Source organism: Nycticebus coucang, chromosome 9 (genome assembly GCF_027406575.1).
Source record: "Nycticebus coucang isolate mNycCou1 chromosome 9, mNycCou1.pri, whole genome shotgun sequence".
NCBI classification, from domain to species: Eukaryota; Metazoa; Chordata; class Mammalia; order Primates; family Lorisidae; genus Nycticebus; species Nycticebus coucang.
The window spans coordinates 28,366,689-28,394,313 of record NC_069788.1 but is presented as its reverse complement, the minus strand read 5'-3'; the positions used below and the strand labels follow the sequence as shown (position 1 = coordinate 28,394,313).

Below are 27,625 nucleotides of genomic sequence, written 5' to 3'. Positions count from 1 at the left end.
GCCACATACACCAAGGATGGCAGGTTCGAATCTGCCCTGGAGCAGCTAAACAACAATGACAACTGCAAACAAAAAAGAACCAGCTGTTGTAGTGGGCACCTGTGTGCCTACAGTCCCAGTTACTTGGGAGGCTGAGACAAGAGAATCACTTAAGCCCAAGAGTTGAAGGTTGCTGTGGGCTGTGATGCCATGGCACTCTACTAAGAGTGACATAGTGAGACTCGGTCTCAAAACAAAACAAAACAAACAAACAAACAAAAAAAGTTGAGGCTATTGACCAGGGCTGGATGGGTCAATGTGAGGTTAGGATATCACAATTATGATCCAATCTCTGGATCCCCTTCCTGGGACATGAATAGCAGCCCCAGGTGAGGTCAGAGGGAGAGAGGCAGGATGGTTCACCTGAGGAGCAATGGGGAGCTACGGGCATTTCAGGACAGCTGCTGCTCTGGAAGTTCTTTCCCATGTTGCTGGAACCCTGGAATCTCAGAGACAGATATGTTTTTTGATAGGATGATTTTTCAGTTTTCTATAAAGAGAATTTAGAAGTCAGCAATTTGGGAACCGTTCTACATCAAAGGTATGTGACTCTATTTCCTTGCCAGAGAGGATCTTGCTAACTTAAATCCTGTTTATAAAATCTGTGCCAACGTGGGATCATGCTCACTTCCATTTTCCATGGAGTTTCAGTAAGAGAAATTGCCATTATGATGAGGACTGAAATTACTGACACCTGAACAGGTGAGGGGCTCCTCTGCCATAGACACTCATTCCTCTTGATATGTCAAGAAGAAAGAGCTGCCACACACCACCTCCAACCTTGTGAAGGGCCAAGGGGAAAAGGAATGGGCCCCCTCGGTCAGTCCCGAAGATCTGATTCAGGACCACAGCCAAGCCCTCAGAGCAACCACTCAAACATTCAGCCTCACCATGCCCACAGCAGTCAGCACTGCTGATCCTCCACAATGATGCCACCCATATGAATGGAAGGAAGGAAGGGGCTGGGATTTTATTGGCCTTCCATACAATCCACCATTCATCCACCATTCATCCACTCACTCGCTTGCTCGCTCATTCAACAAATACACAACGAACATCTGGTGTTCTGGAGCTATGCTGGACATGAGAGCACACAGGGGACAAGACCCTCCCGTGAAAGACAGCAGACAGGTGCCTACTATTTGTACTCCCGAGTACAGCCCAACAGCCCAGCACAGCTCAGAGCATCCACCACCTCTGTGCTGGGGCTCCACAGACACTGCCTCTCCACACACTACTGCTGTATGAAAAATGTGATCAGAGGGGTTAGCCCACTGCCATTAAGCCAGACAAAAAACCAGCACAATCTAGGTAAGAGCAAGGATTTTATCCAGACACTGAATTGCCATCAGGTGATATTGTAATGTAAATAAAGAGGCAAACAGATGGTTTTGAAGAAGATTCAGGGCTTGCAGAACATCACTGATGTTACAAATGAAGAAAAGTGAGGACGAGCCATTAGACACAGAGCAGGCCATGCATGGTCTGCACAGCAGTCTGATACAGAGACTCCTGACCTGAGCGATGCACTCACAATGAAGGGTGGTCACAGAGCGCTGATGGGGTTTCTTTGGTTAATCAAATGCCATTAATTTCTAAATCTAGGGATATATCTTTAAGAAATAAATAGTCTCTTAAAATGTTTTACAATGGTACTATATTACCACTACCCTTAATATCACAGCCTTTGAAAGGATCTATTTTAATTCCTCCCACTTGTTTAAATAGAAGCAGTGTAAAGAATTAGACAGACTCAAGGAGTCTGGAGGCCTTGATTTGACCCTACTGTCTCTGGGACCCAGTAGCTCTTTCTTGGGCATGCCTCTTAGGACCATTTTCCTCAACTGCAAAGTGAATAATGAGCTGTGGCAGAGACCACTGGCTGCTTCCTAGTATTTATTTTCTCCTTCCTTAGTAATAAAAACTCCATTTTTTAGCTACATATATTTTCACACAACAAAAAGACTACATTTCCTAGACTCATTTCCACCTAGATGTGGCCACTGGCTAAGTTGAGGCCAATAAGATGTGAAGAAAAGTGTCATGCTATACTTATAAGAAAAATCCTTTCTCCTTCCTGCTGCATGGAAGGTGGTTGCAATGTCTGGTGCTCCAGCATACATGTTGGACCACAAAGTGACTTTGGTCATGGAAACAACACCGTGGACAAAAAGAAAGAGTCCAACACCATGGAACAGATGTTTATGTGAGAAAAATAGAAACTTCCGTTTTTCAGGCCTTTGTTATCAACATAAGATTCTTCTTCCTAAGACAAGTGGATATCTAACTTCACAGAATGGTTGTGAGTACTGGATCAGGTGTGAGAGTATTTCCCTGAAACCCAGCATGATGAGCTGAATACTGTAACCCCCATGGAAGTTATACACTCATATTTTTATATAAAAGGCTTTGAAAAGAAATGTACAAAAATATGTTTATCTGTGCTTGGCCCATAATTTTTCTTTCTATTTTTTTTCTGTGCTTGATCCATAATTTTTAAAACTTATTTATCTTTTTCCATGTGATGCTTATAAAGAACTAGTTTCAGAGGAAATATTTTGAGAAATCCCGGGTAAATTTCTTTTTAGTAACAGTTAATATCAAATAGATTTTTCAGCCTTAAAATATAGATTATATTTGGATTTATTTCTATTTCAGTCCAGGTACCCATTGACTGTGCTTTCACCCATCACTCTCTAAATGTTTTCTGTAGCACATTTATTGTTTTATTAGTTTTTAATAATGTGTGATTACATTTCTGTCTCTCTTACTGGGCAGTAAGTTCCAGGCAGGTATGGAACTAAATGGCTCACCATTTTATCTTCAAATAAGGTAAAGTGTCCAACACAAATAAGTGATGTGCCCAGTAAATAGTTGTTCAATAAATGTATGTTTTGTGAACTTTGAATTAATATTGCAGCTTATGCAAAGGATAGTGAAAAATAAGTGTAAATCAACTTTGGAAAAGAGATAGTACTTTAATTCAAGGATTTTTAATCTCTTTTAGCTGTCTTAGATAGCACGTGGACCATAAACTTCACCAATAATCGTAATCATAATAAACTGAACAAGAAACAGAACTATCCCTAAACCAATCATTAATACACATAAGAAATCCTGAGTAATAGTGACCTAAGAATAAAATAGGAAATTATTAACATGTTTACAGATCAAGTAAAGAAAACCTCAGAATTGTTACCAAGGCCTGGGCCCAACAAGCCTGGACATTCCGGAAAATGATACATATATTTTCCTACCAAGTTCATGATACATATATTTTCCTACCAAGTTCATAATACATATATTTTCCTACCAAGTTCATGATACATATATTTTCTGTGATGACTAGAAATCCATGTTGGCTACTGACTGAAGTTTAGTGGGAGCTGCCAACCAGTGTGATAAATGTGGCCCTGCCACATAATTGGATCCCCTTAGTCTGAGGGCTGTGTTCCAATAGGCAGTATCCCAATAGCAAGTGAGACACCCAGGCAAAAAGGTCTTCTAATGCAAGGGTTCTTGTGACCAAGCCCAAGAACATTACTCCTACATTCTATCAGTCAAGCTAGTCATTAAGGCCAGCCCAAATCCAAGGGGTGGGAAGTGAGCCCCACTTCTCCATGGGATAAGTAGCATTCATTTACAGGAAGAGATCAAAGTTATGGCAGCCTTTTAGGAGAGTATCTACAATGGTGACATTGAAATTACAATGGTTATTAGAACCAGAATTAGAGATTGTTATTTAATCCTCTAATAAAGAAGCATGTTATTGTATCATAAATTTTATTTTACTATCTTGATAGCTATTATCAATAAAACTAGCTCCTCTTGTAATCCTATCTTGTATATCAAAAACCTTATTCTGAGACTATATCTAGGCTTCACCAGACTGCCAGCAGGAATGAGGACACAGGAAAAATTAAGAACCTTTGGGCTGTATAAAGGTGTGGTAACCCCAAGGTTAAGACTGAGCCACCTGTGCTGTTCCTGCCTCTGCTGGCCTGACTGTACCTACAACAGCCTCATCACTTGGGCAAACTTCTTATCTTTAAACCTCTTCTATGAGGAGACTCCAAAAACTCCCTCAAGGGAGTATAATCAACTCAAGAAACAGAACTATACCTAAAACAATAATTGGGAAATCATGAATTATTTAATTCTACATTCCAAAAAATATCTACATGGAAAACAGACCATAAAGTAAGAAAAAAGAAGTAATTCAATTAAAGCAAATGAAAAAAGCCCTGCTCTGCATTAAAACCCCCTGTGGGTAACTGTTCCTTGCATGGCTTCTGCCTTCCCAGGCCCTACCAGGAGGGTAAAATACATATGCAATCACTCAGGTCCCCTTCTCTTGTAAGAAATGCCTGTGCAAGACGCCTCAAAGATTATTAATTCCATGGGACAAAGTTCTGGGGGAATAAAACTAGGTAAAATATAAGCTTATGCATTTAAGTCAGGGAAAAATTTCATTAACCCTCGGCAAATTTGCTACAGTGAAAATCATAGAATATGAGGTTGGTATGAACTTTAAAAGTGATTTCTTAATAGGGTGACCCATTCTCCCTGGTTTGCTCAGACTTCCCAAGGTTTTAGCACTAACTGCCCTATGTTCCAAGAAACCTTCAGTCCTGGGCAAACCAGTGTAGCAGGTCATTCAATTCACTAACAGTTTGGGGGGTTTTTTGTTTGTTTGTTTTTTGTTTTAAAGAGTCTCACTTTATCGCCCTCTGTAGAGTACTATGGCATCACACAGCTCACAGCAACCTCCAACTCCTGGGCTTAGGTGATTGCCTTGCCTCAGCCTCCCGCAATTCACTAACAGTTTTAAAAAGAGTGGCTTCTCATATTGCCACCCCAAAAATAAATATCAAAATCTCTGGATGCTACCATCAGTATTCCAGCACTGAAATTACTTAACCAATGGTCTCTGACAGACTAATGTTGCCTATTTTTTTTTTTTTTTTTTTTTTGTGGTTTTTGGCCGGGGCTGAGTTTGAACCCACCACCTCAGGCATATGGGACCGGCGCCCTACTCCTTGAGCCACAGGCGCCGCCCAATGTTGCCTATTATTAATAATATCAAATTCAATTCTTACATCCAGATTTCAACTCATTGTAAGATTTATACACAATCCTCTAAATTAAAATATATATATATATATATATTTTTTCTGTGGTTTTTTATAGTTTTGCAACACAAATAGGAAATGAAAGTGATATCTCACAGGGCATAGCCTATTCTGTTTCCTCAGTCAAACTGAGCGGTACAAATTAGCCAGTGTAGTTGAACTGAACTAATCACATGAGCCCATTCATTTAGAACACTCGATAATATTCTAACAAGAGAGTGACAACCTGTCTGCCACCCTAGAAGTCAGCTGTCTCATCGGGAAGTAATTTCTTTCCATTTTAACAAAGATATGGGGATCTCTGAAGACAGTGATCCAATCCACGTGCGTGAACCTATAAGACAAGTAAGAGATGTTGCCTTACTTGCAACTGATTTGTGGGAGCCGGCATATAGTATATTCTTCTCAGGCAATTTCTAAATTACCACTCTCCTAGTCCTCCTTGGAATGTCACCACGACCCACCACCATCACATTGTTACCACTGTTTTCTTGCCTTCTGTTATCCTAGTTCTCCTTCTGATTTCATGAGAACTCCTCCAATGTCTCTTCTTATGATTTAAATTAGAATTTCCTCCAACGGGTTGTCTTCTGCCTCCTCCTTATATCTCCCTGCAGTGGTTTTCATGTTGGTTCTAAACCTCGTTCAGTCCCCAATGCTCCCTTCGTCTATTCTTCTGAGGATTACCACATCTCCATTTGGCTTCCCAACCTGCTTCCCTTCCAAACTCCTCGTCTGAACCTCCTATCGCCGTAGGCATCTGCATGTGAAACGTAACAGATGTCTATGATGGAAATTTATGATCCTCCCTAATAAACCCACTCCCTCTCCCTACATCCTTTATTTCAATTGATGGCATCCTAGCCACTCACCTGTGTTCTGATCATCTTTTCCACTTCATTTTCCTTTCTCTTTCACAATTGATAAATTGCCAAGTCCTGTCAATTTTGTTTCCTAACAAGTTTATGATACATACATTTTTCTCATAGCTACTACTGTTGCATTTGCTATAATAAAGCTTGTAATTGTATTGTTGAGGTAAGAAGTACATACTAAAAGATAGCGTAATGTGTAGTTCCTTTAAGAAACAGTGCAAAGTACATATGGAATTTTGCAGAGGTTATATACAAGAAAGAAGTAAGAAAGAAGTTACTATAGCAGAAAAAAAAACACACAACTAATACAACTAATGAACTAATGGAAAACATCACAGTTTATTACAAAGATGCCTGTTAGGTTCCTCTCTCAGATGGTAACCCAAGGTGCCTAGCAGGATCACACTTCTGCGAGACTAAGGCAGAGTATATGAATTTGTAAAAGCAGTTATTCACTGGGTGCCAAAGTCTTTTATGTACTCCACACTTGCCAATATCCCCACCACATTATGATCTTTATGTCCTGGGGAAGTGTGCCCCTCCTAGAAAAAGTGTCATCATCCGTGTTACTAATGGGTTATGGTCCTGAGTGTGTTTCTCAGGTGAGTGACGACAAGAAAGTTTGTCCAACCACCCGATTAGAGTAAAACTCGAATTAGTTAGCAAGCTATAAAAAGTGTCAGTGCCCATATGACATTGGATCCCATGAGAAGGCTCTAAGTGAGTTCTAGTTATCCCAGAAAAAGAACACCAAGCTTGAGTCAAACAGGGATAGAAAACTAAGAATAGAGAAAAAGTGCCAACCTATTTTAATATTTTTATGTTCCTTTTGTCAATTATAGGAAAAAAGTGCTGCTTCCCTTTTAAGTGAAGTTTCATTTTGATGGGAAAAACATATATAATTGTATTTTTTTTAAATTCCAACTCCTGACTGTCCACCTTAGCAAAAGTATCGAGTCATAAACCTTGATCAGTAAGTTAGGGTATCACTGCTATTCACATGGGATAAGCCATTGGAATCATGGCCATTGCAACTTGAAGGAACTTCCTAGCCTCCATGTGTTCTGTCAAATACAATTCTATTTTAGGGACACAACAAATAAAACAATAGTATTTGAGCTAATGAATTTTAGGAGGCAATGTGCAATACTTGTTGAAACAAGAAGACTAAAATTCTACTCTTTGGTACAAAATATCATATAAGTTAGGGCAATAATATCAGCATCTCACAGCATTTTCCCATTTGTAAAATACTCCCATTATCTTACTTTATTTTAGTTGGATCAAGTAGCCACTAAGTTTTCTAGCAGAGCAACAATTTTGTGTATCTATATTTTTACATACATACTAATATTTAGCTATAATAACTAAATCCACCTCAAAATAAAGCAAACTTCGAGGTGATTCGTTCATCAAAGTATTCTATATTGCAAAGGATTTTGTACCTAATTTGCTTTAAATAGTAAGTGTCTATAGTATATTTTTAAATGGTTTGATATAGGAAAAATCAATTTACATTCAACATTCCAAAAATAAACTGCCTAGAATGTCAGTGGAAACAACTACTCAATGGAACCTAAAATCTTGTGTTTTTCTTCCCGTGGTAAAAACCTGGCTTTAATAAATTTTACCATTAAGCAAGGTTCATTAAGTTCTATCTTCCTCTCTAAAATATTACCTAAAAGGAAGAAGAATTATACAGCTCCTAAAAATCCTTCCATCTTTGGTTTCATGTTATCTTTTATTTGATAAAAAAAATGGCAATAAAATTTCCATATCAAGAGTACCTGAAAAAATAGCTTACCCATTTAAATTCTAAATAAAGTCAAAGAAAAGTTCAATGTCTCCCTGAACCTTTAATTTCTGCCCTGAAAGCAAGTGCTGAAAGTATTTTTCTTCCATTTCTCTCCTCATTCTGCCATACCCCTTTTTCTAACAAAAAATTTTTTGGTCACTCATGTAGCAATTTGACCACAGGTTCCTGGCATCCCCATCTCAAAGTGAGAAATTCTAAACCAGGGACCCCATTATGTTTGGAGGGTTGAAGAATACCAGTTTCCAGCAGAGAGAAGAGATGAGGTAATTTACACCAAGCATTACAGGTAATAAAAATAATAATAATAAACTAAAATTATTATTATTGCAGTTTTTGGCTGGGGCTGGGTTTGAACCCACCACCTCCAGCATATGGGGCCAGCGCCCTACTCCTTTGAGCCACAGGTGCCACCCGAAAATTTCTTTCCTTTCCTTTTATTTTTTTGCAGTTTTTGGCTGGGGCTGGGTTCAAACCCACCCTCCTCAGTATATGGGGCCGGTGCCCTACTCCTTGAGCCACAGGTGCTGCCCTAAACTAAAATTCTTTAACCAGTCCAACTCCTGGTGTTCTGAAATTTCCGATTCATGCAAGCTGAAAGAGTCTAAATAAAGTCTGCTCAGACGAGGAAGACAGCACAAATTTGGCAGGCTCTAAAACCACCTTTTGAATTGAATTAAGTCAGGTACATCTGCCCTTAATTATGTACATGCACACATACTTACACATAGAAACACACAGTGGTAGATTAAAGACAGCTGAAAATTCTTTGCTGTTCCTCCCATTGAGAGGTGGAACCTAATTCTCTTCCCCTGAATCTGTGATAATCTTAGTGCTAGTTGTACCTGTGCAATGTGATGCCCATGATATTCTGAAGCTGCTAAGGCTGACTCAGAAGGCATGCAGTTTCCACCCACAACTCTTGGACTACTCTATTTTGGGGTACTTTCTCTTAGGCTACTCTTTCATAGAATCCAGGCACCATACTGTGAGGAAGCCCAAGCAACTCCATAGAAAAACCTATCAGAAGAGGAACTGAAAACCCTTAGCTGATTGCTCCAGCTGAGACCCCAGTCAATAATCAGCATCAACTCCCAGCCATATGAGTGAGCCAACTTAGACCATGGAGCCAACTTGAGCTTATGACCACAACCCAGCCAAACTCTCACTGCAATGCATGGAAGAACCCAAACAAGAACACCTGATCTTAACCCTTTCCCATAAAATTATGAGCAAAATAAAATGTGAATTTTAAGCTTTTAGTCATCTGAATTGTTTGCTAGGTAATAAAAGAGTTCCAGTTGCCCACACTCTAGCAGTCACCATTCTGGTGGCACACCTCACAGAAATGACCACAGTAATTCCTTCCCCCCCCCCACTTGCTACTGCTCCAGAATAAGTGAGTTGGTGATATGTAGAGCTTTTTCATCTCACGCAAATGTTACAAGGCCAAAATATGAGAATTAATCAAGCTATGTAAACATGACCAAACACCTAAAGCTCTGTGTATATCCTATATCATCCCAGATAAGAAAAGGTTAAATCAACCCAAAAATTCTATGATCACAACTTTTTATAGAAATCCTCCCCTCAAAAATTACTTTCTGATGTATGAGCATATTGCCTCATAGTACTGAGCTATTATAATGCCTTACAATTCAACAAGGAAAAGCATAAATAGTGCTATCATTGAACATCACATGGCTTTGATGAACCTCTCTACCATCTGAAGTACTGAATATTGAAAATCAGAACAAACAGAAATATTATAAAAGAAAAATGGTTCACTCCTATTCATCTCTTCAAATTAAGAGCAGTTCAAAGTAACAGAGAACGAAACAGTGAGTTCTACGACACACACACAAAGGCTCTGGAGGCTACATGTATGCTATCAAAACAGAATCCTATCATGTGGAATTACAATGTATTTTCCTTCTGTTAAGGCTGTCCTGTGTCAAAAAGATGTCATCTTGCCAAGGCTGAAACTCCTTCAGAGAAAGCACGTGAAGCATCGTACAAAAATCCTCTCAGGGGAGCTCAAGACAAAGCATGGAATAAAAGTCAGAGAGATTATTTGGCAATCAACCAGCTATTCTTTATGAAGATTTGAAATTTGCATAGTAAGTCAGCTAGAACTTGTTCCTACTGTTTAAGATGTCCAGAATCCATTTAGACCAATTCTTCCAATATTTAGAAAGCAAAGATACTCTTGTTTGTAGGAAACAAAGTTATCATAAACTAAACTAAAAGAAAAAATTCTTCACGATTACATCAGCTTACTCTATAAAATACCACAAACAAGAATTTACAGCTCTTTCAAAATCCAATGTCTATAAAGACAGGGTGCCTTGAAGGAAAATGGTACCATACTTAAGATAGTGATATCTTTTATTAGTACTGTAAAGTCCTATTTTTATGGAATAGGATGGGTCTGAGGTCATTCCATAAAATTGATTTCCCAGAAAATGGAAATAGGCAATTTACCCTAAGAATTTTATTGAAAAATTATGCTATTCTATTTGAATAATGATGGGAATGTTCTACACGTTTCCTTTATTAATGAATTAAAATATACAAAACACCATAAAATTATATTAGAGGTTCAAAAGTATCACTTAAATCTTCTTTACCAGTCACTTTCATTTTGTAAAATCAGCAGTTCCATTAAAATCATATTATGTAAAAATGGGTTTTTACTGTAATAATAGTTATTACCTATTTAGCTCCCAAGGATGTTGTGAAAATTAAATAATAAGCCATTGGAAAGCAAATACAAAATGTCGCTAATACCAGAGGCCAAGAGGGGCAGCCAGATGGAAACATGAAGGGAAAGAGCACCTGATACATTACAAATCGCACCTTTCATCTGTAATTCCATTATACCAATGCTCTACCCAGTTGGCCTGTACACTGATGTTATCTCATTTAATCTCTTAACATTATGACATATTAATTATAGCCCTCATGTTACAGATAAGGGTCAGAAAGGTTTACAACTTGTCCAATGTCACACAGCTTCAAATATCAGAATCCAAATGTGTCTTGGATTTATCCTAGTGACCGCCCATCCGATATCCATTTAATGATCCCGAGGATGCCCTTGTGTCTCATAATTACCCCTTCGATTCTTACCCTATCTTTCAAAATCCACTTCAAATGCCTCTTCCTCCATGAAGCCACCTCTCCTTTGTTTGCCTGAGACACTTTGATTCTAAACACATTCTGCATTCATTACAGCTATTTGTTTTATTATGTACCATGTGTTTTATTAATCCAGCTAACTCCATAGATGTTTGAGATCACAGCTTTATCTTACTTGCCATTGTATCCACAGATCATAAGCACTTGCTAATATGCTTTCAACACCGTGAATGTTAAATATTTATTAAACTAAATTGGAAAGGGTGTTAATTTGAATTACAGCTGTATTTGCCACCAGATGCAAAGAAAATGTTTTTGCTAATGCTGCCCTGAATTGGATAGCTCTTTGGGAAGTTTCTCTAGTTTTTCCAACTAAATGTGGTAAGGTTAAATCCTTCAAATAGAGTATCTAGCATGTAGTAGGTACTCAATAAACAGTAATTTTGTAATTTTTTTAAGATTCCAAATTAAGAGAACAATATAAACAGTAAATAGAGAAGTATAAATTAAGTATAAAATATTGCCTGATTTGGATGAATCAGAGCAGGTAGGACAGTAATTTTTTTTTTTTTTAATGATACAAAAGAAAAGGGTATAATAAAGAGTTAGAGTCCTGGAATTAAACTGATGCCCTGTCCCGGCTTATTTACTTACTAGCTGGCTAAAACTTGAGCAAGTTCTTAATCTCTCTGTGTTTCAGATTCTACAACTATTTTTAAAAATGGAATAATAACAGAATTTATTTATAAAGTAGCTATGAGAATTTTTCTCATAGAAAAATCCTTACAGAACACTTAACATAGTCCATGACAAACACTCCAATAATAGCTTGAGTACTGAATACTCAAATAGCAGTTTCTACTACCATCATCATTACCATATTCATAAAAATCATTTCATAATTCTTAGGACTCTGTTCAAAAGATAAGACATCCTTTTCGAAAGACTTGCAAAATCTGATAGTTATAGTGCATTTATTTCCCTGATTAAATTATGGATGGCTGCATTTAGTTCCTACACTTCATCCAAGCAATGCTTACTGAGTAGCCACTTTTGGCCAGACTCAGATGGACAAACTTATTTGATTCAAAGAAGGCTGGGAATAAAATTGTAAAAAAAGGAAAGTCAGGAATAGGTGAAGAATTCAGCGGGAGGGAAAACTATAAGCAGAAATAGAGGTAGATTCAGTCTAATCAGAGGTCATACTATCGAGAAAGATTTGCCAAAAATTAAAAAGGGGGGGGGGAAGCCACAGTACTTCCTGCATGAGATTAAAAACTGAATGCACAAAGGATTCATCTGCTGGTCAATTACAGATCGTTTGTTGGAGTTAGAAGAGAGATTCTTAGAAAAGGGAAAGGGTAATGAGCAAAGAACAAGAATCTAATTTTTTATATATTTCACCTCTGTTTTTTACCACCTATCTTTTCATGTGAAAGCTAAAAATAATGAAAATAACTGTTAACATTTTAAAAAATCTAAACTTTCCTTATTCTTATAACAACACTGAGTGGCTGATTAGAAGGTAGCCTATACATCCAATGCCTATACCCACTCCCTTACCCTGCCCCACAGATCATGGATGGGTTCTGTTTAGGAGCAGCTTCATGAAGAATTCAGATCCAGCTTACAATCTTCTGAGCTATCCGTAAACAAAGGAATGAAGGCTGATGAAGAAAGCCAGGGGCTCCCAGGAACCAGGACATACAGTGGATACAGTCAACTGCAGTGCCAAGCAAGATGGCTAAGATTGCTCCTCACTCAGCATTAAAACCCCAAAGGATACAAAAAGCTTGGCAACCTTCAAAAGCTTCTCTTGCTTCCTGCATGGGGTGGGGGGAAACGGTTTGCTTAGTGGGAAAAACCATAGCCCTGGGCGAATCCGCTGGCTAGATTCATCAAAGAGATGGCTGAGACAGAACAGCTTTTTCCTTTCCATATAGGAATGACTCATGCCCTTGTTTATTCAAAAAGTTACATCCTCCATTGAAAAGAAGTGGATGATGGGGAAGTGGGATAATAATAATAATTCAAGTTTGTATTGGTCAGCCTACTTGATTCTGCCCCTCATCTATCTGTGAACAGTTATAGGGACATATCACCAATGACCAGAAGGTGGCTAGCATGTTTTGATTTATCTTTCCTTCATTTTGCCATGTCAATAAGGCAAGCAACATAGCTACATTTTTTTTTTTTTTTACTTTACTCTTAGTCCTTTTACAAAGGCAACATGCCTTATTGGTTAGGAACAAAGTCTTGGGGTCAGACTGCTTGGGTTCAAATCCCGACTCTGCCTAATTGCAAACTATGTGACACTGAACAAAGCACTTAACTTCCCTGAGCCTATGTTTCTGTGTCAGTAAAAACATGGACAATAATATTACTCAGTTCATAAGGTTATTATAATAATTACATTAGTACATAAAGAACAGTTCTTGGCACACAGTTCTTAGTAAATGTTTGACATCATCATCGTCACCATCATCATCACCACATGGATGACCAAATGTCTTCATCACAGGTTTTCTTTCATTCCCTGTAGGTTCAAATTAAACCACACATGGAATTAGGTCTTTTGAAGAAAATATAATTGTTCAATGAAATACATTTTCTTCTCAGGCTAGGGAGATTTTCTGGGACTTCAGAAATTTTCTGTTAAGGAGGAATAATTTTAAAAGTATGGGTGTGTGTTTCTGTATATCTAAGGAATCATATACTAGAGTAGATTTAGATAGATGGATAGATAAGACGATTCTGTCTTATTAATCTATTTCTTCTCTGCAGTTTTGAAAAATCATGGCAACGGTGGAGCTTGACATTTTTGCTCAGTTCTAGATGTAAAAATTCACAAAGACAAAAGATAAAGAAGCATTTGTAAATTGTTCTCTTTCAAAACCCTCTGTGTATTTTAAACTTAAGGATACTAGAACCTGTAACTCCACTCTCTGACACATGAAGAAAATTATTTGAGAGGAGTCAAGATGGCCGACAAGAAGCAGCTTTTGCTAGAGGGAGACATATTGAACAGAAGTGGACTCAGTAAAGTTGAAAGTGGGGAGCTGAGCATGAAAAGAAGATAGAGAGTTACACATCATCTCTGCTGAGACAAGCTACAAGTCCAAGAAAGAGAAAGAAAGAAAACAAAGACCAGTGTAAAGAGGATGCAAAATCCCTTCCCTAACAGAAGGCCCACAGAGGGCTTCTGCAAGTGAGTAGGGAACAAAGGACCTCTCATTTTACCCCACAGGAGTGAGCCACTAAACTCTAGTCCTCCTCCTCCAGGGAGGTCCCACCCCTGAGCTTAGGCATCATCCTTCCTGGCACAAAAGTGAACAAATATTTTCTCTGCAATTCTGAACACACAGTTCACCCTTCCCCTCTATTCTGGCTGCATGAAAATCTGCCCCCTGCAAAGCCTGGAATGTTTGGCACATTCACTGAGAAGTCTGGGCATTGTGTCAGCCACCAAATAGCAGTGCAGAAACAATGGCACACGTGGAAGCAGGGGGCCGGGGAGAGAGGGATGTGTGTAGAGATGGTGGTGCCTGCTGAGTTAGTGGCATGGGCTGAATTAGTAGCAGGCACAGAGGCTGTGATACCCCAGTTTTGACTTTGAGGGTGATCTTTCCTGACTCCCCTTTCCACTGGAGGGGACCATACTCCAGTCCCTTGGGATTGTGCAAACAGATCTGCCTGCAGATTTCTGCTTTTTGGTTATTTGGTAACTCTTGGAACTCTTTTGGGTGAGCAATATTTATACTGTCTGGGACAATCTGATTGGATCTTCCAACCTGGGATGTCCACAGGGGGACTCTACAAGGTTGAGTGGTGGTGATATTATAGCAGAGAGAGACAAATTCTACTCCAGCTGTCACCATTGGGGGCTGGGGCCACCACAGGTGTTTGTATCTTTCCCAAGATGAGATTCTAGCATAACACCAAGACTCGTTAGGACTGGGTAGAGGCAGACTGACATTAAGACAGAGTCAGCTTATGTTATCTCACAAGCTAACCCTCAGTCTCTGTCTACAGCTCTGAAAGTCACCTTTGCAAGGATATAGGGGAAAAGCCAAAATGACAAGTCCCATATCAGTGGTGAAGGGGTGGTTAGCTCCAGTTTCTGAGGTCTCCAATCCAGTCTGACTTTGTGAATTTTAATTACCAATTGGCAGAGAATACTCCCAGGAATGAACCAATGGAAAAACTCTGGCAACACAGATAAACAGAGTAGATCAACTCCCCCCTAAAAATGACAAAGGAGATAAAACAGAAGATGCCATTCATAGACAATTGGTTAAATTGTCAGAAATAGAATTCAGAATATGGGTGACAAATAAAATGAATAGAGTGGAGGAAAAGATAGAAATCCAAAGAGTAGTTCAAAAGTTGTCTCAAGAAATTGATGAATTCCAAGACAAAGTCATCAAGTGTATGGACATAATGAGCAAAGATATACCAGAGGTTAAGGAATTGAAAAAGGCATTTGAAGAGCTTTGAAATACAGTAGAGATCCTGAGTAATAGAGTTGAGAAGGCATAAGAAAGGATCACAGAAGTTGAAGACATCCCAAACATTCAAAAAAAGCAGAAAAAAGGAAATCCCTTAACTCTCTTCTCAGGGAAGAGACAGTTAAGGGATCATTCCAAAAGATCAAACATCTGAATTATAGGGATTTCTGAAGGAGAAGAAGATGGTCCTAACGACATAGATGTTCTACTCCAAGACATTATAGGGAGAATTTCCCAAGCTTTGCAAGAGATATAGAAATTAGATAGTAGATAGATTCAGAACAATAGCACAACTCAATCCAAATAAAGCATCTCCTAGACACTTTGTAATTAACTTTGCCAAAGTTAATATGAAGGAGAAAATCCTACAAGCAGCCAAGTGTAAAAAAAGTATCACCTACAAAGGGAAAAATATCAGAATGACTGCAGATCTTACAGATGAAGTTTTCAAGCAAAAAGAGGAGGGTCATCAACCTTCAACCTTCTAAAATAAAACAACATTCAGCCCAAGATCCTGTATCTAGCTAAACTGACTTTCACTTGTGATAGAGAAATAAAGTACTTTACTGACATCCATATGTTAAGGAAATTTACCATAACTAAGTCAACTCTCCAGGAAATACTCAGACCCATTTATCATAATAACCAGCACAATGGTCTACCACTAAGGTAAACTCACCCAGGATTAAAAGAACAAAAACTAACTTCCACAATGATGATCCAACACCAAACTCAATAGAAGAAAAGAAATAACCAAAATTAGAATAGAATTAAATGAAATTGAAAACAAAAGAATCATTCCAAACATCAAGGAAACAAAAAGTTGGTTCTGTGAAAAGATTTTTTTATATATATTATTGGGGATTCATTGAGGGTACAAGAAACCAAGCTATACTGATTGCATTTTTTAGATAAAGTTTATAAACCCTTGGCTAGACTAACCATAAAAAGAAAAGTAAAATCTCTAATAACTTCAATAAGAAATGATAAATGGGAAATAACAGATACCACCAAAATACAAAAAATCCTCAACAATTACCATCAAAACCTCTATTCTCAGAAATATGAAAATATGGAGGAAATTAACCAATACCTGGAAGCACACCATGTTCCTAAACTCAACCAGAAAGAATTAGAGATATTGAACAGAACTCTATCAAGCACTGAAAAAGCATCAACTATACAAAATCTCCCCCCCAAAAAAAAGCCCAGGACCATATGGTTTCACATCAGAATTCTACCAAATCTTCAAAGAGAAACTAATACCTATATTGCTTAATTTATTCCAAAATACAGAGAGGAAGGAATCCTCCCTAACACATTTTACAAAGGAAATACACCTTGATCCCCAAACCAGGAAAGTACCCAACAAAGAAAGAATACTATAGACCAATATCATTAATGAATATTGGTGCAAAAATATTCAATGAGATCCTAGAAAACAGAATTCAACAACACATCAAAAAAACTATGGCTATGATCAAATTGGTTTATACCAGGGTTACAAGGTTGGTTCAATATACGTAAATCTATAAATATGATACCCCACGTAAATAAAATAAAGACAAAGACCATATGGTTCTGTCAGTTAATGCAAAAAAGACTTCTGATAATATTCAGGGTCTTTTCGTGATTAAAACACTTAAGAAAATAGGCTTATATGGGACATTTCTAAAACTGATACAGGCTATCTACGATAAAGTCACAGCCATTACATTGAATGGAGTAAAATTGAAAACATTTCCACTCAGATCTGGAACTATACAAGAATGTTCATTGTCACCACTATTATTCAACATAGTACTAAAGTCCTAGCCATCAGAATCAGGCAAGAGAGGATCAAGGGTATTCAAATGGGGACAGAGGAGGTCAAACTCTTGATCTTTGAGGATGACATTATCTTATACCTAGACAACCCCAAGGACTCAACTACAAAGCTCTCAGAAGTGATCAAGGAATATAGCAGTGTCTCAGGATACAAAATCAATACTTATAAATCAGTAGCCTTTATATATCCTAACAATAGTGAAGCCAAGAATACAATCAAAGACTCTATTCCTTTTACAGTAGTGACAAAGAAGATGAAATACCTAGGAATATATCTAACAAAGGACATGAAAGATCTCTATAAAGAGAATTATGAAACCCTTAGAAAAGAAATAGCTAACGATGTTAACAAATGGAAGAACATATCATGCTCATGGTTGAAAAGAATCAACATTGTTAAAATGTCCATACTACCCCTTGGGCAGCTCCTGTGGCTCAAAGGAGTAGGGTACTGGCCCCATATACCGGAGGTGGTGGGTTCAAACCCAGCCCCAGCAAAAAAAAAAAAATGTCCATACTACCCAAAGCAATCTACAGATTTAATGCAAACCCCATCAAAGCACTAACGTCATACTTCAAAGAACTTGAAAAAATAGTACTTCATTTTACATGGAATCAGAAAAAAAACAAATAGCCAATACAATTCTTAGAAATAGAAACACAGCTGGAGGTATCACATTATCAAACTTCAAGTTATACTACAAATCTATAGTGATTAATACAGCACAGTACTGACACAAAAAAAGAGACATAGATCTATGGAATACAATAGAGGATCTAAAGATAAACTTAGCCACATATCATCATTTGATCTTTAATAAGCCAAACAAAACATGCGTTGGGGAAAAGAATCTCTATTTAACAAATAGTCCTAGGAGAACTGGTTAGCCACTTGCAGAAGACTAAAATTGGACTCACACCTCTGACTACTAACAAAAATTGATTCTCGCTGGATAAAAGTTTTAAATTTAAGATATGAAGCTATAAAAATACTAGAAGAGAATATAGGGAAAACACTTGAAGATATTAGCCTTGGAAAATATTTTATGAGGAAGATCCCCCTCCACCCCGGCAATTGAAACAACACCAGAAATAAATAACTGGGATTTGATTAAGCTAAAAAGCTTCTACACAGCTAAGGGCACTGTAAGTAAAGCAAACAGACAGCCTTCAGAATGGGAGAAAATTTTTGCATGTTATGATTCTGACAAAGGTCTGATAACTAGAATCTACAGGGAACTCATATTAATCAATAAGAAAAGAACAAACAACCCCATTTCTTTGTGGGCAAGAGACTTAAACGGAAACTTCTCTGAAGATGACAGGTAAATGACAAACACACGCATGAAAAAAAATCTCATCATCTTTAATCATCAGAGAAACGTGAATCAAAACCACTTTGAGATATCACCTAACTCCAGTAAGATTAGCTCACATCAGAAAGTCCCAAAACACCAGATGGTGTGGATGTGGAGAGAAGGGACCACGTCTACGCTGCTGGTGGGATTGCAAACTAATGCAACCTTTATGGAAAGAAGGATGGCAAATCCTCAAAGAACTGAAAGTTGACATTCCATTTCATCCTGCAATTCTACCCAGAAGAACAAAAATCATTTTACCACAAAGACATTTGCACCAGAATGTTCACTGCAGCTTAATTCATAATTGTCAAGTCATGGAAGCAACCCAAGCACCTATCAACCCATGAATGGAATAACAAGTTGTGATATATGTATACCACAGAATATTATTCGGCCATAAAAAAAATGGCTGAATAATAAACATCTTTTATGTTTCCCTGGATTGATTGGGTATACATTCTTCTTAGTAAAGTATCTCGAAATGAGAAAAAAGTATCCAATGTTAATACTATTATGAAAACAATAAATAAACACACACTCATATGAAAGATAAAACACAAATATAGTCTAGCAAGTGGGAGGGGAGAAAAAGGAGGGAGAGAGGAAGGGTACAGCAATTGGTAGGAGGAGAGAGGGCATTCGGTGGGATCTCACCTAATACATATGATGCAAGGGTATATTTCAAAATAACTAAGAGTAAATTTTAAATGTCTTACCACAAAAAACAAGCAAGAGAGATGATTTAAGCATTCCAAATTATATATTAGATCATCACATTGTACCCCATAAACACATACAGTTACGACTTTAATTAAAATTTAACAAAAAACTAAAACAAAATAAAATTATTCAGTTAGTGAATTATTCTAACTCATTTTAGCATGATGATTAATTATTCCACTTTCAATGAAGGTAAACGAAGTTATTCTTTCTGGATTTCATTGGGCTGTGAAATGCCTCTTCTACAGTAGCACATAAAAGAGAATTGTAAACATTAAGTGCCTACTTATTTCCATACTCTTTACTGTTATACAAGATAAATGAAACAAACATAATCCCTAATCAGATTTGGCCTAGTTTAGTCAGTCTGTGATTTATTTCAAGGATAAAGGCTTTTACTCACTGGGTAAAATCAGGACGTCATCCCCTGGGCCTGGAATGGTGTGGTTGTGTCCTCCCCAGCCCTCATCAACACCTTGCCATGTTTCAGAGAGAGACCATTTTAAAGCTGATTCAGGTGCCGAAGTAGAAGCTAAAAAATAAAAGAATATATCAAAGGTAACTGTGAAAATATAATTCATTATGGTAACTTCCAAATTCCATTCTTACTTTAGGATGCTGGTGGTATTTTCGCCTCCCAAAGTAGTTGCCTTTTAATAGCTTAAAAGCTTCTGGAAAAACATTTATCAACTAAAAAGCAAGTAATTAGTCAATCCTGTGGTTACCTTCACTTCTGGAAAAAAAATACATTCCACTCTCATCAGTAAACATTCACATTTTACCTTATTATAAATATTATGTATGCTTATCATGAAATATTTGGTAAATGCAATAAAGAAAAAACAAAGATATTTGTACCAGAATGTTTATTGCAGCCCAATTCATAATAGCTAAGTCATGGAAAAAGCCCAAGTGCCCATCGATCCACGAATGGATTAATAAATTGTGGTATATGTATACCATGGAATACTATGCAGCCTTAAAGAAAGATGGAGACTTTACCTCTTTCATGTTTACATGGATGGAGCTGGAACATATTCTTCTTAGTAAAGTATCCCAAGAATGGAAGAAAAAATACCCAATGTACACAGCCCTACTATGAAACTAATTTGGGACTCTCACATGAAAGCTATAACCCAGCTACAACTTAACAATAGGGGGAAGTGGGAAAGGGGGGTGGGTGGGTAGAGGGAGGGGAATTGGTGGGATCACACCTGTGGTGCATATTACAGGGGTATTTGCGAAACTTGGTAAATGTAGAATGTAAAGGTTTTGGCACAGTAACTGAGATAACGCCGGAAAGGCTATGTTAACCACTGTGATAAAAATGTGTCAAATGGTTTATGAAGTGAGTGTATGATGCCCCATGATCATATCATTGTATACAGTTATGATTTAATAAAAAAATTAAAAAAAAAAAGAAAAAATAATAATTGCCTATAATTTCTTCACTTTACAGTAAGTGCCATTAACCTTTTGTGTTTCCTTCCAGAATTTCTCAGGATTTTTACATAATTGAGATTATATCATTTTAAGTTCTTACTTTTGCAGCCAGATCTTATTTTGCTTAGCTTGCCCTTTCTCCTATACATTTTGTAATGTCATCAAAACGTTTTGTAAACATCATTTTAATGGCTCCATAGCATACAAATATCCATAATTTACCTAATCGCTAATATCTGGTGTAAAGGCTCTTTCCACTTTCTGTTTAGTTGTGAATAATATGGTGTTAACTATCGCTATTCAAATCTGCCAATTATCCTGATTATCTTCTTCAAATAGATTCCTCAATGGAATGACTGAGTCAAAAGATATGATCTTCCCACAACTCCTCATGCATATTAAAGGCAGGGTAATAATCTTAAGACTTCTTGGGCCAGTAGCCTGCACCCAGAACATACATTTCAACTGGTTTTTATTGATTCTGCCTTTGATGATCAAATGGCCTTTTCTTTTCAATCATTCTACTGGCATCTTCATCAGAGAATTGAAATGTGAATCTAATAATTTCCAGTGGGGATGGTCCAGTAGCACATAGTGCCAAACACCACACTAAACTGTATCTACTTGTTCTTTTCTGGAATGTAATCTCTGGTATAGAATCAGAAGTGCAGGAGATTGTCTCAAAAATGGGATAAAAAGGCTTCCTCTTTTACGGGAGGGAAGGGATCTCTTATCCATTACTTGTTCGTTTTACAAGCATAAATTGTGAGCACCTTCTTTATTAGACCTGTCTTAAAGAGTAGAGATATAAAAAGTAATAAAATGCCACCCTTGTCTCCAAAAAGCTAATAGTGTCATGTCAGTAAATATTGGGAGGATAAAAACATGCCCAGGTGCTGAAGGGAGTTCTCTTTAATGGTACCTGACCAAGAAAGGAAGTAAGACCTTGCTGGGAGAAGCTTCCAGAGAAGATCGTCTCTGGGTTGCATTCTAAATGCATAGAAGTCATACAAGTAAAGAGGGAGTTGTGATGACAGTGTGGTAAGGGGTTTGCACTGAGGACAAGGGATGAGTATGAGCAGAGACAGAAACTGAATGATCAAGTGGAAGAATAGTAAGAGCTTGCCGTTGCTGAACCACAGAGCTAGAAGATGGTTAAGTAACAGGCTAGAGGACTATCAGTATGTGAAAGGTAAAAGCGCGTGAGGAATAAAGTTGAGGAAGTCAGTTTGAGTCATATAGCATTTAGGGTATCTTTGAGGTCTGCCAGTAGACAGATATACCCAGCTGTGGAGGGATATAAATTTGAAGGGCAAGAAAAGATTTGAGCTGAAGACATGGCATCACTCACCTAAAGGTTGTATTTGAAATTCTGAGGACAGGTTGGGCACAGTGGCTCACACCTGTAATCCTAGCACTCTGGAATGCTGAGGCCAGCAGATTGCCTGAGCTCAGGAGTTCCAGGCCCGCCTGAGCAAGAGTGAGACCACATTTATACTAAAATTTAAAAAAAAAAAAAGAAAGGAAGAAAGAAAAACTGAGGCGAGAAGATCTCTTGAGCCTAGGAGTTTGAGGTTGCTGTGAGCTATGACACCATAGCACTCTATCCAGGGTGACAGAGTGAGACTCTGTCTCAAAAAAATGAAACTCTAAGGATGGTTATAATAGCACCAGAAGACTGTAAGGTGAAAAGAGAAAAGGCTTGATGTCATAATCATGGGAAGTACGCTATTATTTTTTTTTGACCAGACCCAATTCCTCAGCAGTCATGGTTTAATTAGAGCCCCAGGATAATTTAAAAGTATATAGGTTGTGGTCAAGCAGAAATTGTAGGCAATTTAATTAGCACAAAATATAATACACACCATGGGAATAAGGACGTCTTTGAATAAGCCTCGCTGAAAAAGTGACTTTATAAATATTTTATGAACACCAACACTACAGTACCTTTCTAAGTTTTCTCCCAATTTTCCTCCTTTCTAACATTTTACTTTAGATATCCAGGTGGGCATAGCATAGGGGCATTTGTTGGGGTGGCCATTAACTAGTACCACAAAGTCTAGGTAGGATTTTTCACATGCCTTATTTCCAGTCATATTTAAACAGTCAATGACTAAGTTCTTTAAAAGCCCTTGCCTGTAGTTACTTCAATTTTATGTTACAGGTGATGGAAACAAACAATTTTCATTTTTCTCACCTTAGCTCTTGTTTACAGTAGAGTTAAAATTATCTTTAACTGAACAAATTAGACCTTAAGGTTATTACTCTAATGATGGAATTCTATTATGCACAAATTTGATCATTATATACCCTCCTCCCTTAAGATAAGAACACCTAAAGCAGAAGGAAATATGTTTCAGTCTCCTGTCATAGTAATATTTCTATATAGTTAATATCAAGCTTCTCCATAACTGTTACTAACATTGGAATTTGGGGAGAGGAAAAGAAGCCTACAAGAATTAGAAAAGAAGAAGTTAGAGATACACAAGGAAATTCAGAAGAGAGGAATGTCTTGGAATTCTAAGAGATTTCCAGGAGCCAGAAGTGAGCTTGTTAATAGAATAAGAGGGGAAAATAAAAGTGACTATTGAATTTGGTAATAAGGGCCTGGGTAATCAAGATGAGAGTGGTCCCAGTAGAGTGGCTGAGGTGGAAACCACATACAGTAGATTGTGGAATACATAGCAGGTGAGGAAGGAATGCTGTTGGGTCAGATCATCCAAACAGCTTAATAGACAGCTTTTTAGATTTGAGACCTTCCAGCCTTTCATTTATCTTCTGAATCTTTAAGTAAATTAGAATTAATTTTGAAAATGGAGGCCATGAATTTTGGTCTAGACCAAGATTTGCTTCCCTGCATAAATTTGCCATTCAACAGCTGCCAAAATTTGAGGTAGTCTCAAGCTTGATATCTGAGCCAGATAATGCCCTCCACATCTTTACTGTTGATCCACCTCGGCCCTTTCTGGCTCTGTATCAGGAGGAGGCTTATCTTTTGGCAAGTGTGCAGGAGAGATTTCAGCTAAAGAAGAGTCTATATTCACAAGGGTTTTTTTTTTTGTTTGTTTGTTTCATATTGGGAGACATCAATCAAAAGAATCTAGTAGAGAAAAAAAAAAAGGTTGACTACATAAAGAGTTGTTCAATGATGGGGTAAATTTCAAAAGATGCCTGAAAGGATGAGTTAACTTTAAACAAGAGAGGGACTGCCTGATTCTCAGAGACCAGAGGAAAGGACATAAGCTTAGGTCTGTAGGGAATTTTAGAAACAGAATATCTGATAATCTATCTGGATATTCTCATGAATATGGACAATATTTTCAATTACCCCCCACTGAAAAGATGATGCATGATTAAGGTGCTGGCTGTTCAGGAATATTTTTATCTTCCCCAAAGTAAAAAAGGAACTGCTTCATCTATTCTCACTTCTCCTATCTTTCATAAACCATCATGAACATTGAGAGGAAACCAATACAGTCACAATGTTGTAAAAGCATAAAAAGCCTGCTCCAGGTCTTCATAAACTTGGATACCATCTTGACCCAAATTAGAATAAATCCTCACCTCAAACCTAATGCAATGACCTATACCACCACCTCCTCTTCCTCTTCCCAACACACCCACTTCTACCCTAATTTCTGCTGCCTCTGCAGTTCCCTGTCTACAGTAGAATAGGCCCTCTATTATCTGAGTGAACTGAGAGGCTCCCTGCAGCAGAATATCAAAATGTTTTATTTGAGTTACATTGTCACATCAAATCTTTGAGTGGGTTAATCATTAGTCATTAATCATTCCATTATTGTTCTGTAAAGATTTTTTGATATTGCAATAATTTTACTGTTTTCCATATAGCTCTTCCTTAAACAAGGTGTATGCCCATATTTAAATTTTGGCATTAGCCCATCCATATTATACCACAGGAATCAGGTGATGTCTTGGAAACATGTTTGAAATTTCATCCTCATCAAATGATATTGTACTAACTCTGTAACTTCTTGTGTTTTAGAATAGTTTTCTGACCCAAACTATACATGTATAAGCTAGGAAAACCTACTATAGATTTCAATACACTTATAAATTAATGCATGCCCAAGAAAGTAATTTAAGCACATCAGAGGCCACGTGGGATAGCAGAAAGAACAATGGATTGAGTTGGGACCATTGAGTTCTCATCTCGGCTCAACCACTGACTACTGATGCAACGACGGATGTGACTGGTAAGAGGCTTAATCTATAGGCTTCCACATCCCCACTGGTAAAATGGCCATTTGCAAAAGGAAGACAATCTATAAGATCCCCTTCTTTGTTAATATCCTATAGTTTAATGAAGCATTAGTTTCTTATTTATTATTTTCTCAGCATGTCACATTTCACAGGCCAAGTGAAACATTTCTCAGTTAAACTGACCCCTTCTAAAAAAGCACTAGATACCAGTGACTATACTGTTCTTCCAAAGAGTCCCTAATAAAGAAAGCTTCATAGCTTTCACAACTTCACAGGAGTAGGGGTGAGAAGTTCCCTGGAAGGGATGTGCTCCGCCAGACAGAGACTAACCCAACAAATTGAATCTTTTCTTGGGGAACTTGAAGACAGAACTCTCAGAGAGGACAGAATGATAATTTTCTTTCATAATTGTCATTTCAAAGGAAATTTGTTGATTTTTTAGTCATTAGATTCACATCCCTAAGTGACCAGGAGACCTCATTAAGTCAAAGGCTATTCCATCTTATGCATCATGGTACCCCACCCCTTCACATCAGAGGCCCTCGGCAAAGTATTTTGAGCCAACTACAGGAAAAGAGAGATTTGGAACAAGGGAGAAAAAGAACAAAATTCTACGGCAGCTCGAACACCATTATGAAAACAATCTTGAATTACATTCTTTATGGTCCAATAAGCATGGAATAGTAACCATCAGTACCTCTAACTTGTAGTTTAAGTCCAGTCTCTTACCTCTTACCACTTATTAATTTAGATGGAGAAATTAGATCATTTTCTGATTAGCATGGGCTGTGCTCCAACATAACACAAAAATGCCACGGAAAATCAAAGGAAAACTTTGCCTTTGAAAAGATTTATCCCTCCTGCAAAAGTATAGTTAAATTGACTCAGGATAAACAAAAACAAACAATGTAATACATTAAAAGGTGCTTATGAGACATTTAGTCTTTGAGAATTGGGCTTTTTTGAGTTAGGTTTCACAGAACCATCTGACTTTGGGTGAGGGTTGTTTACCCTGATTTCCTGAAATTACCAGGAACAATTAAAGTTTTTAGAGATACCCTGAATTTTTCTTTCCATTTAGAGGGGGCCTAATGGCCCATCTGCAGATCTGGAGTCCTGTGTGCACATATGGTCCATGATTTATAAAATGTGCTTATTTACATGTTTTAATTCTTACTTTCCATTGTTTTGAGAAACAAATGTGTCCTTGTATCTTTCTTTGACAAGCAGATATAACATAACATATTTAGTTATGGGGGTAATACAATTGAGAGTTGTCAGGCATAAAAGCATTAGGACAGATAGCTGCTTGTTTATTAACAACATTCCAAGGAGGAATTTGTACAGGAGAACATTCTGCTGTACTAGGCACTTCTATTTAGTGTTTTAATACTCACCTGAAATAGTCGGAGATGCACCTTCTGTCACCTGGACAATTACTTGAACTTGGCCTTCGCCTGCAACTGAATACAAAGAGCCACAACTTAGAGGTGAAAAAGATAATCTTAATTACAAAGATATTCACATGTGAGAAAAAAAATGAAAATATGCTATATTCTTCCCAACCTAACTAAATTTTCAAGATAAAAAATGAAGTTCTTATTAGTTAATCTAACAGTTGATTTCCAACATTTGATTTTAATTGTTTTTATTTGATTAAATTTAATTGTAGTGAGGTCTCTAAGAGAATTAGCACATAATAATTAGGAAAAATTAAAAAAGAAAACCTTTTGCCATGTGTTCTTTAAGGGCCAATGGTGTCCAGCAAGGCAGACCTCATATCCTATTTCCTCTCCATCATTTTGTAGGCTCAGCTTTTAGAATTCATGTGTTTTTCACCAATAGAGTTCAGATCATCCATGAAATGTATTTGCTTTACCTTTATCCAAACAAATTGTCCTTTTAATGAAGGCTTTTCCCCACCCCCCATTCTCTTCTCATCTTCCAAACCAACTGAGCACATTTAAAAGGCCTGGGGTTCATTAATTTTAAGTGTTCAATAAATTAGTGGAAATAATCAAAAGGCCTGATTCTTTCTGATAACGACAATTTGATGTCCGTATAAACCAGTAGATTAAGCTGGGAACATATGCTCCTTTGCCAAGAGAGGCTGCTATAATTAAATAGTGAATGCATCTACAAGGTGCTCTCACGCCTGATTAATTAGTAATCAGGTGCATGAACTCCATTTTTCTGGTCACACCTTGTCTCTTATTGGTTAATTACCTTTCTGCCTTATCATATGACATGTGAACCAGCACCTCCCACCACAGGAGGACCAATGCTGCTGAAGGCTGCAGCCTCAGGGCCTCAACCAAATTCGAAGTCTCCAATTTTGTGTTCCTGGGACCCTAAACCCTTTCCTCCATCATAGATGAAATAGACCAAGGATAATTCTGTCTAATTAGAAAACATAAGCTTCACAATATGACAAAGAAAATGATCCCCAAAGAGATCCATGATGAGAGCTCTCCAATTCTTCTATTCTTATGTGGGTCATTTTCTCATTTCCAAATTGTTCCAATTATGAAAAGCATGAGTC

General features: G+C 37.5%; 1 protein-coding gene across 3 annotated transcripts in view; it reads right to left on the bottom strand.

The window, feature by feature from the left end:
* The window catches only part of PKHD1 (PKHD1 ciliary IPT domain containing fibrocystin/polyductin), a 497,465-nt gene that overhangs the window by 176,301 nt on the left and 293,539 nt on the right, over positions 1-27,625 (bottom strand). For all 3 annotated transcript variants that reach the window (XM_053602538.1, XM_053602539.1, XM_053602540.1), the window contains 2 exons: positions 26,481-26,546; positions 19,820-19,948 (listed from right to left, as the gene is read on the bottom strand). In XM_053602538.1, the coding sequence (XP_053458513.1) occupies positions 19,820-19,948; positions 26,481-26,546 (195 nt within the window). The remainder of the gene's footprint in view (positions 1-19,819; positions 19,949-26,480; positions 26,547-27,625) is intronic.